The sequence below is a fragment of the Pelophylax lessonae genome (genome assembly GCF_965119305.1).
Source record: "Pelophylax lessonae genome assembly, chromosome: 4".
In the NCBI taxonomy this organism is placed as follows: domain Eukaryota; kingdom Metazoa; phylum Chordata; class Amphibia; order Anura; family Ranidae; genus Pelophylax; species Pelophylax lessonae.
The window spans coordinates 500,181,444-500,193,768 of NC_138771.1; the positions used below are offsets into that span (position 1 = coordinate 500,181,444).

The 12,325-nt window shown below is 41.6% G+C and overlaps 1 protein-coding gene across 2 annotated transcripts in view; it reads right to left on the reverse strand.

Moving 5' to 3' along the window:
• Positions 1-12,325, reverse strand: part of DDX11 (DEAD/H-box helicase 11) — a 224,026-nt gene that overhangs the window by 178,170 nt on the left and 33,531 nt on the right. For both annotated transcript variants that reach the window (XM_082257212.1, XM_082257211.1), the window contains exons 3-4: positions 7,842-7,928; positions 5,217-5,362 (exon numbers count right to left, since the gene is read on the reverse strand). In XM_082257212.1, the coding sequence (XP_082113338.1) occupies positions 5,217-5,362; positions 7,842-7,928 (233 nt within the window). The remainder of the gene's footprint in view (positions 1-5,216; positions 5,363-7,841; positions 7,929-12,325) is intronic.

Genomic DNA, 12,325 nt, shown 5'->3' on the forward strand with positions numbered 1-12,325 from the left:
ATCACACCTATTAATAAGGGCTGGCGCTGCACACAGAACCCTGGTGCAGCAAAACCAATCAATAGACAAAGGTGCCACCACAGAGAGAGTGAGAGAGTGCTCCCAGGCCACCCCTTGTGCAGAGTATTGCCCATGCTGAAGTGGTAAAAGATATGACCACAGCACTCAGCAGCAGGCTTCCACTAGAAAACAGAGTTAGGTACCTGGTAACTCTTTTTCTAAGGACAGCACCTGAGAGAGATAGGCTCCTCCCACCTGAAACAGGAAACAATAGTCCACCATTATAAAAACTTCAGTCATACCTTCTGCCTTAGTCATATCAAAGCACCGAAGGAACCTTCAGTAATGCTTTGGAATCCGCAAAAAAACTTTTATAATGTTTAGGGTGGGAACGGATGCTGCCCTGGAAGACTTCTTAGAAAAAGAGTTACCAGGTACCTAACTTTGCTTTCTCTAATCGTCTTCCATGCAGCACCTGAGAGGATGTCCCAAGCAATACTTATTAGGGAGGGGAAAAAGCCTGGAGCACCTTGCGACCAAATATCTGATCCTGACTTGACAGCTGGTCGATGCGGTAATGCCTTGCAAAGGTATTGAAACTCGACCATGTTGCTGACCTGCAGATCTGCTCCGGTGGCTCTTTCTGCACTTGATTCCCAAGCTCTGGTCAAGTGGGCCGTGACTCCACTCGGCGGGGCAAGGTTTAGTGCTTGGTAGGCTGTTTGAATGGCAAGCTTTATTCCATCTGGCTATCGTACTTTTCGAAGCCGACTTCCGTTTATTTCACTCCTGCATGGAGGATGAATAGAGTGGTTGTTTTCCGCCACTCTTTAGTTCTCTCGAGGTAAGCTATCAGGATCTTTCTTACAACTAGCTTGTTGTGACTCTTTCCCTGCTATCCATTGAATTTGGAAGGGAAGGAATAACCACCTCCTGAGTTCTGTATAAAGTTGAAGAGACTTTTGGTAGGAAGGCTGGGTCTGGTGTGAGAATAAAAGATGGCTCTAGTCGCAGGTTTTCTGCTGGCTAAAATGGTGTCAATCACCCTGTTAGACAGACCTTTGCTCTGTAACCTCACCCTTCCAGGAACCAGGCCGAGAGCATCATGACCTTGCATTTCAGGTAGTTGACTGGCCCTTGTGACAGGAGGTTTGGAATGTCTGGAAGGGTTACATGAGGCTAAATGCTGAGATTTTTCAAATGACTAAACCATGGTCTCTGAGGCCAATGGGGTGCAATAAGTATCACTGTAGACTTTTCGTATCAACCTTGGTATTATGGCAGAAGGGGGAATGCATAACACAGATGGGGAACCCAGCTTTGGGTGAACGCATCCACTCTGATGTTCCCAAGGAAGCTGCTTCTGTCTGATCTGTAATCATCATGGTAACTGCACATACGATGTGAGTCACTGCACCAGCCACTTGATGGCTTTGCAGCCTGGTTGATGCAACAAGCATATGTGACAGCTAGCAATCCAGGCATTCCAGGAAGGTAATTTCTAGGGACCTAAATCGATGGGATTTGTTCCGCCTAGGTCCTTTCCGCCCTTGTGCGACCAAAAAGTTGTGCAATTTTGACTATACTGAAGCAAAGCCTGTGTAATCTTGAGGTCTATAGACCTCCAAATGCACCAAGGCCGGGCTAAAGCAGTGCAGGGACCGTCTCGAAGCGGCACAGACACGAACAGTACTCATTGGAAATAGAGTTCGACTTGTCATGCGACTTGCAGTCCCAAGTAGCAGGACAAGTCAGACAAGAGTGAAAGGGCCTTATGATTCACTTCTGCTCAGGGGCCATATAAAAAGATACAGATTGACTATATTTGAGTATAGTGCCATAACAACCCCAGCCAGGTATAAGGTCCGAGTGATAGCAAATAATGATAGGCTGAAACACCCATAAAACACTGCACATAAAATGTGCTGCAGATTATCATGTGAATGACCTGGCTGCCTCTGCAGCCTAGCCCGGGATATACTATTTTATAGAACATAGAGATGATATAATGTAGTGGTCCCACACCTTTAGTGTAGGCACACCCTCTTATATAGTGCCATAACCTGAAGACATCTCTACTGGAGGAATGTTTACATAAACACAATTGCTTTTGAGGAGATAAGTGATATACCATATTCCCCTGAAGCTAGAGGACCGGAATCAAGTCCTATAAGCTACCAGTGTCAGGCCCAGAGAAGGTGTCTGGCAATGCTTGAATGTGTAGGATATGATTATCTTCTGGATGAAGCCTCATGAGCTAGGTCTCCTGGGCATTCTATATACATGGACACAAACAACCCAGTCAGGCTCCTGCCCAGAGGCCTGATCCCCAAACCAGGCGCACACACACACACACATGCGTTGTCTATGTATAAAGACAACCATACTATATAAGAACCTGAAATAAAAAAATAAATAAAATAAATATTGCCAACTGCATATAGTCGGAGTTAAAGGGGTATGCTTATAATAAAAGCTTCCCAAACCATGGCCCGTATATGGATGAGTCCCATCCCACAAAGCAGACCATCAGTAGTATCAAAATAAAAACAGATAATTGGTAAAAGCCTTGATCTGCGACAAAGAGAACTTCGGTACTGGACATCTAGTTGCGAATGTTCAATAGTCTACTTCATGTCCATGTTAATGTTCAAACAATATCATAAATGTAGACAAAATAACATATTAAGACATTGTCTACTGCAGAACCATCAGAAGTTTTAGCAGCCAAGACTCTTGGACCCTACATGTGTAATTACCATCTGAATATATTCAGTGATGCAATATAAACAACTGAACCCTCGTTATATAAAACACACAAGGATAAAGCGTTCATTATAGTGCACTATCATACGGAAACTTTTGAAAAAAAACCTGCTTCTAAAAAAAGGCTGATTAGAAACACAGCATAGATGGAGCAATAGTTTATGAAATGCACAGATGCGAATTTGACATGAAACGTTAATTTGCGAAACAAAGGAAATCTAGTTGAACTACAGCCACCAGAGATCCTGCCCTCGATATAGCCACTTCATGCGGTCTTTGGTAAATCCAAATGAAAAATTGCACAAGATAAGTGAACATGCATGGCCAGCTTTAGTCCCGGTTCACACTATTGTGCTGCAGGAACACTGCGAATATACTGCGTGTTCCCGCATCGCATCCGCAGAACAGGCAGTTCACACTGCCATATGCGATATGCTGGGGGTGTCAATTCAAAGATAACGACACCCCCAGATCAGATCGCATATCGCAGTGCGATCTGACAGTTCGCACATTAATTGGATTGCACTGGTGTGAACCACCATGCGATCCGATTCTGCTGCGGTCCAAAAAAAGGGTCCTGTGCTAGTTCACTGCGATTGCGGTGCGAATTCATCTATACAAACTGTATGGCTGAATTTGCACCGCACAGACATCACATGTGATTTTAGGAGCAATGATCGCATAAGGGCTCTTTCACACAGGTTCAGATCCGCCTGTCAGTTTTTTAAGCGAATCTGAACGGTCCCCCCATGCATCCCTACGGCGCATCGGATGTCAGCGGAGACATGTCCGCTGACATCCGATTCAATCTGTCAAATCTGGACGGATGGAAACCCTCCGTCCAGCGGATCGGATCGGATGAGAACGGACCGACGGTCCGTTCCCATCCGATTCCCCCATAGAGATGTATGGGGCTCTGATAGCTGTGTCTCCGCACACAGCACGGAGAACAGCTGTCATTCTCCTGCTCAGCGGGGGATCGGCGGATCGATCCCCCGCTGAGAAAAATGGAGTCCGTCCGACAGACGGAGTGTGTGAAAGGGGCCTTATGCCCCGTACACACGTGCAGATTATCTGAAGACTTTTGTCTTCAGATTTACCTTTTCTATGTAGTGCAAGGGCCTGCCGGATTGCATACAAATTGAAAGTGTTTAGGTTTGACCTCATATTATATGGTTTTGGTAAGTCTGCAGACAAAAGTCTTCAGATAATCTGCACGTGTGTACGGGGCATAAGTGTGCACCGGCACTTACCCGGATCAGGCCTGGTAGTAAATTAAAGCTGCTGACAACCTGAGCCTGAAAATGTGGCCAGAGCAGTCAGAAGTACAACACCTGCTTGTGATAATGAGCAGTCATTAGGCACAGGTTTGTCTATGCAGCCCTTGCATAGAAGGCTATCCAGGATCCAGTCAATTATATGTTGCAGGATCCACACCAAAATCAAGCCCAAAGACCTGATTGCACACAGACCGAAGGGAAAGGAAGGTGTCAAACTTCTTTTACAGAGGAGACCTAATTCTTTTAGGACTCCCAGGGATTCTTTTGCCACAGGTTTGCTTTTGCACTTTGGAGAAAGATTTTTGGCCCAGCTGGCTGCCATTTTCCCTCATATGAAGCACATGCTTAGGGAGGAAATGCATGCTGCTGGTCCCCTGTGACTCTTTAGCCATCATTTTCTTGATGCATTTCTGGCATATGGGTTTTTTCCCCATTCTGGAGGAAACCTGCAAGAGGCGCATGCTTTGCTGCTAGTCTTTGCCTTTTTCTTGATTGGCTACCATGCACAGCTGTACCAGATTTTGCACTCTCCAGTTTTAGCAAATCAACCCCTGTATCTTAATAAAAAGCAGAAAAAAGTAAGAATAGGTTTTCTTCTCTCAAGGACACTAGCAAAAACATAATGGGAGTGGTAAGGGTTATACAATAGGCTGCCCTCAAGCTTTGTTTTGCCAATGTCCAATCAAGTCTCCTTCCTTACCAGACATACATTTTATCTCTGTATTTAGCCATTTGCCTGGAGATCAGCTTTTGGCTCACCGTGCACTTGAGCAGTCTCTAACAAAAACAAAGCAAATGAGGACCTATTCAGACTATCGATTCAATTTATATCCAATCCGGAAACTCCTGCGCTACATAGTTGTTGGTAGATTTAAAGGAGTTTATACAGTTAGATTGTAAGGTGTATGGGGAGCTTTACAGAAATCATAGTACGCTCACTGACAACCCCTTTATCTAGTTTTCTGTCCAGAAACAATGTGCCATGTTTATTTAGTCATCATCCAAGGTCAAAAAAGCCATTTTATTGCACAGAACTACATAGTGATTTATATGCAGCAGGAAAACTAAGTAAAGCTCAGTGAAAAATGTAAATGCATTTAAATGCATATTCAACTGGACTATTTTGCCACTATTTGCCAAATATATATATATATATATATATTTTCATACTCTGCTTGCTTCTTTGTGTCCTCGTCGCTCTCATATTCAGCGAGAATCAGCTCTTCCTCTCCATGCTCCAAGTCCATGCCGTCTCCTCCTGAGAGCATCTGCCGACTGAGCTGCAAGAGGCGCATTGTCTCATCTTCCTCCTCTCTCTGGAGATACGAGAAAAGCAGCAGCAGATAAAAGCCTGCACACTCACATAGAATATCCCGCAGGACCAGCAAAGCATCCAGGATGCATATTTTAACAGGAGTACTACTGCAGAAAAAAGAGATCAGAGCTTGCATATTCATAAAGAACTGTATATAAAGAAAAGATTAAAAAACTAACATTTAACAGATAAGACAAGCTTTAAGATGGTGTAATATGTGTAATCCTAGGCTGACATCAAACCATTAAAGCTGATGTAAACCCTAACTAAACGACAGTTTGTTTTGTGCATGATGTATCAAACAATTTACACTTTTATTTGTACCCCCCCCCCTTTTTTTTTTTTTTTAATTCTTGGTTACATTTAAGTGCTGTTGATCTCTTGCAGCCACTTCCAAACCACATGCACTCCAGCAATGGCTGCCTGGCATTTCCCAATACAGGATTCCCGATGGTGGCAACAACTATGCCCGAGACACTTATGTTAAAAAGGCCCCTTGTATTCTAGATTGAAAGACAACAGAGCAAGATAGGGCCAGAGAATTGGCATCTTATAACAGAAAGTGTCTGCAAAAGGACCTTCATGGCAGGATCACCAGTGAATAGTTTAACGAAAGCTGTAGATTTAATGACATTAACATGTTCAAGCTTACATGAGGTTTTAGTTATTGGGTTTACACATACCTTATTTTGGCAAAAGAGGAGCCCCTGGCAATCAAGAGCATATATAAATTAAACCACAGCTTTTAGTGCCCTGAATGTTCTCCAAATGTGTGGATAAACATATTAAAAAATTAAGCGGCTGCATTTAACATTGAAATCTGGATTTTCTCAAATGCAGGGGGTCATAAGACCACAGCTGTGACACTGGTTACATGGTCTTTGCTAATGGGGCTTATAAAAGAGATGTTCAGGCTGAGCTGGATTTTAAGTGGCTGAACAGTGCTCCTCCCTTGGCAGAAACCATATATCCAATGCCATGGCAGGACTTTGATTACTATGCAAGTTATAGCAAAGAAAACAGCCCTGACATATGCCTGCTTCTACTTCACAAAATGTAACCAGAATAGTATACGAAGCAAAATCTGTTTCTAAGATAACATATTAAAGTAATAAAGGTTCATTTTTTTGGGGGGTTTTAAAAAACAAACATGTTATGCTCTGTGGAATGGTTTTGCACAAAGCAGCCTGATCCTTCTCTTCTGGGGTCCCCAGCCAGCGCTTCTGGCTCCCTCATCACCCATTTGCCCCCCTAGCAAGCAGTTTGCTAAGGGGCACTAATGCATGCTCACTCCCGGGCCCCATCCTGTGTGTCCATAAGACACACAAAGCGAGCTTGGCCCCACCCCCTCCCTCTTCACTGGCTCTGATTGACAGCAGCAGGAGCCAATAGCATTTGCTGCTATATCTGAGCCAATGAGGATCAAGAGATCCAGGAGGGCCTCAGTTCTTTTGATACCGCTTGATCAATATCAGGCTCAGGATTGTATGGGGGGGCTGCGAGGGAAGCTGCATGCAGAAGGTTTTTACGTTCCTGTACAGAATAGAATGCCTTTAAAACCACTTTAAAGCACTATTTTTCATTTTAATAGCTCTCCTCAAAACAATATTAGTTCAGTACCAGTCACATTAGTTCTTTGTTTTATTTAGACCCCTTTGGGGAGTTATTCCCTCATTTCCTCACCCTACGACTCCCATGCAAGAAATAAGTGGTTTGGTTGCCACTGGGACAGAAGGCATGGAGAGCAATATAAACACTTTTAGAAGTTCTCATTCTGCCTATAGGCAAGTATACACGATCAGAAAATCGTACCAAAAATATGGATTTCGAATCAATCATACAATAATTGGATGGTCAGTAGACAGCTTTCGAGAGCCGATCACGACAGTTCATGTGAAAATATCTGATGGGACAAGCACAAAACATTCTCTCGTACGATACCAGATCATACGATTTTTGTTTAATCAGTACAGTTGTAATTACAATACAAATACACTAAAAAGACATTACATCACTTCTGAATTTTTATTATGCTGTACGGGAATTTTCGTAACTTTAGTAAACTCTTAATTTTCGATAGAAAACTAGCATGCAGGGAAAAAAAAAAAAAAAAAAAAAAAAGATCATTCGTCCGTTAATCTCATCATGTGTACCAGGCATTATACTACTAAAAATGTAATTTTGTTCAAGTCCTAATTGGAGAGATATCCCATCACTTCCTCTCCTCAAAAGGAAGTGAGAAGAAATCTCAATAGACACACTGATTTTCAATATGGATGTCAGCTCTGGAAAGGAACATCACAATGCATATAACTACAAAGCGATGCCCTACAATTATCACCACTTCCAGGCGCTGGGCCATAGATGCTTCCATTTCTGGATGGAAACCAGTGAGTGCCAGGTAAAAGCTGCTTCCTTCAAATCTTTGGCACAAATTTGCAGTAAAGTAAATTTTTTCACCATTTTCTTAAAGTTCTTACCTTTCTCTTTGAAGCAAATTTCAGTTGAATGTTATGTCGCATCTGCTCCAGCCTTTCCTCTCTTTTTTTCCGCTGTATCTGATCCTCCTAAACAAAGAATGATAATCTAATTGTCATGGATTCTATTAAGAGGTCCAATAACCTTTGTGATGAATGTACCCAATACACAGGAACCTTTTTCTTTTGTAAAAAAAAAAAAAAAAAAACACACTTATCTCAGCACATGCTGTTTTTTTTTTTTTTAACAAATACATTTTTATTAATTTTCCAAGAATAAACATGTCAAAATGTACAAATAATAGGTCAAGCACGATGTACAAAACAAGGCTGTTATACGTGGATACATTATGGGGACAGAGGAGCCCCTCTAGCACATGCTGTTTTAAAATATATACAGGATCATCCAAAAGGACCCTTTAAAATCAAAGACTACCACCACACCTAGTATTACAAGTTCTGCACAAATTCTATCTACGTAGACAGTTTGGTGCATTATCCTGTATAATTGTAATTATTATTATTGCAAATATTTGTTATATTATATACAAGGTCTTGTTACGACAACATCACATTATATATATATATATATATATATATATATATATATATATATATATATATATATATATATATATATACACACACATACATATAAACACACATATACACACACACACACACACAGCTGCAAGAAAAAGAATGTGAACCCTTTGGAATGATATGGATTTCTGCACAAATTGGTCATAAAATGTGATCAGATCATCATCTAAGTCACAACAATAGACAATCACAGTCTGCCTAAACTAATAACACACAAAGAATGAAATGTTGCCATGTTTTTATTGAACACACCATGTAAACATTCACAGTGCAGGTGGAAAAAGTATGTGAACCCCTAGACTAATGACATCTCCAAGAGCTAATTGGAGTGAGATGTCAGCCAACTGGAGTCCAATCAATGAGATGGGATTGGAGGTGTTGGTTACAGCTGCCCTGCCCTATAAAAAACACACACCAGTTCTGGGTTTGCTTTTCACAAGAAGCATTGCCTGATGTGAATGATGCCTCGCACAAAAGAGCTCTCAGACCTACGATTAAGAATTGTTGACTTGCATAAAGCTGGAAAGGGTTATAAAAGTATCTCCAAAAGCCTTGCTGTTCATCAGTCCACGGTAAGACAAATTGTCTATAAATGGAAAGTTCAGCACTGCTGCTACTCTCCTAGGAGTGGCCCTCCTGTAAAGATGACTGCAAGAGCACAGCTCAGACTGCTCAATAAGGTGAAGAAGAATCATACAGCGTCAGCGAAAGACTTACAAAAGTCACTGGTAAATGCTAACATCCCTGTTAGCGAATCTTCAATACGTAAAACACTAAACAAGAATGGATTTCATGGGAGGATACCACAGAGGAAGCCACTGCTGTCCAAACAAAACATTGCTGCACGTTTACAGTTTGCACAAGAGCACCTGGATGTTCCACAGCAGTACTGGCAAAATATTCTGTGGACAGATGAAACCAAAGTTGAGTTGTTTGGAAGAAACACACAACACTATATGTGGCGAAAAAGAGGCACAGCACACAAACATCAAAACCTCATCCCAACTGTGAAGTATGGTGGTGGGGGCATCATGGTTTGGGGCTGCTTTGCTGCATCAGGGCCTGGACGGATTGCTATCATCGAAGAAAAAATGAATTCCCAAGTTTATCAAGACATTTTGCAGGAGAACTTAAGGCCATCTGTCTACCAGCTGAAGCTCAACAGAAGATGGGTGTTACAACAGGAAAATGACCCAAAGCATAGAAGTAAATCAAGAACAGAATGGCTTAAACAGAAGAAAATACGCCTTCTGAAGTGGCCCAGTCAGAGTCCTGACCTCAACCCGATTGAGATGCTGTGGCATGACCTCAAAAAAGCGATTCACACCAGACATCCCAAGAATATTGCTGAACTGAAACAGTTCTGTAAAGAGGAATGGTAAAGAATTACTCCTGACGGTTGTGCACATCTAATCTGCAACTACAGGAAACGTTTGGTTGAAGTTATTGCTGCCAAAGGAGGTTCAAACAGTTATTAAATCCAAGGGTTCACATACTTTTTCCACCTGCACTGAGAATATTTACATGGTGTGTTCAATAAAAACATGGCAACATTTCATTCTTTGTTATTAGTTTAAGCAGATTGTGGTTGTCTATTGTTGTGACTTAGATGATGATGATCATCAGATCACATTTTAATGACCAATCTGTGCAGAAATCCATATCATTCCAAAGGGGTCAGATACTTTTTCTTGCAGCTGTGTGTGTGTGTGTGTGTGTGTATGTATATATATATATATATATATATATATATATATATATATATATATACACACACACCTCCGGCCACCTGACTGAGTATGGCTGATCCATAAGAATAAATAGGGCTGCTACACTATGAAGACAAGCTGGTGGGGGGACATTTTCAATAAAAAGCTATGAGGCGCCAAGCAGGGCCATAGAGTGACGGACTGGAAAATTTCTGTCTGCATACCAGAGGTCACCCCAGAATTATGGGTCTGAGGTCTCATACAAATATACATAAAGTGCTGTGCAAGCACCTGGGTGTTCCTCCTATGACATAGTGATGGCACTACCATATTTGTATAGACTGCAGGTTCACTTAGTAGGCAAAATCAAATTAAAGCTAAACCTCATGCAGGTACAAGTCACACACATATTCATATCTGTATACTTCATTAAATATATTTTAAATGCAAGCAGTGCCAGTATCTAGAATTGACCTGTTATTAGTCTGTTGCTGTCCCTGTACAGCAGAGCTCAGAGTGGTAAGAGAGCAGCAGGCCAAGGAGCCAGTCTATTGTGCTGCATTGAACATGTGCACTGCTCATAGGAAACATGCATGTAGGAGGAGACAAAAGAATAAAAGGGAGATGAGCTCATCAGTCTGCTGCTTGTCCTGTCACTGTCCAGTAACTTGATGGAGGCCGGACAAGGACCTGTAAGTGTTGCTGAACCTCCACAGAGAAAAATAAAGTTTAAACTGCCAGACAAGGCAGAGATCGAAACATAAAAAAGTGACAGCAGAAAAAGACCAAGTAGTCCATAGAGTCTGCCCATTTTTATTTGTTTTTTGGGTTTGTTTTTTGTTGTTAACTTTATTGTGGTAGTGTAGATCTAGGTTTGTCCCAAGCATGATTGAAGCCATTTACTGTCGACTGTCTCACTACCTCTGCTGGAAGTTTTATTCCAAGCATCAACTACCCTTGCAGTAAAATAATACTTTCTAAGATAAGTTTTAAACTTTCCCCCAGTTAGTTTGAGGTCATGTTCCCGTGTTCTTGATTTTGGTTTCATATTAAAAAAACTGCCCTGCTGAACCTTATTCACCCCCTTGATGTATTTAAAGGTTTCAATCATATCTCCCCTTTCCTTTCTTTCCTCCAGACTACATATTATGTTCCTGAAGTCGCTTTCGATATGTTGTATCCCCCAAACCTTTCATTATTATTGTTACCCGTCTCTGGACTCTATTTTATCAATACAAATAATTCAGCCAAGCGCTCACTTTGAAGGGGAAGACTGGCGTGCTGCTCTCCTCAGGAAGGGAACTCCAATTCGGGGACATAAAAGAAAGGAAAGGAGGTGCAAACACCTAGTGCATTACCAGTGGTACTGTATAAAATTTTAATAAAAATGAAGAAATAAAATTGTGTTACAAATTCCCGTCACAGGTGTGCTGGAACATGTCCTTTAAGATGCGACCACTAACGCGTTTCGGGAGTCAAGACACCTTCTTCAGAGAGCTTTCTTTTATTTTTCAATTTTATCAATACCTTTTTGGAAGTGAGGTCTCCAGACCTGGATACAGTATTCTAAATGAGGTCTCACTAAAGACCTATAATATACAGGCAGTCCCCGGGTTACAAACATCCGACTTACAAACGACTCATACTTACTAACGGAGAGAGACAAGAGGTAGTGAGAAGAAATCTACCTCTAAGAAGAGAAATTCACTCCTGTAAGAGTTATCATGGGAGAAAGGTGACTCCACTAAAGCTTTAAACGTCAATCCTTGTTTCCACGACAACCCGACATTTTCAAAATCCAATTGTGATAGGGACAGAAAGTGAGGTGAAATCTTCTGACCAGGGGCACAGACAGTAAAACGAGCATTACAGGAGTGTTAACTCTTCCCTATGCAATCAAAAAAAATTAATTATTTTTTTGGCTGGAGTTACACTTAAAAAAATTAACCTGTTCCAATTGTGAGGGATTAGCTCGTGGCGGGTGTGGATGACCCCCTTTGGGGTTCGTTACACAGGGATATAGCCGAGAAGTGGTTGCAAACAAGTGTATGGTTTTATTCTTCCAATTTCTTCAAACAAGTGCATGCAGCAAAAACATCAAAAATAAAATAAAACACAAAATAAATCCTTGCCACTGTGGGAGGCTACCTTCTCACATACAGGAACCTACCTACG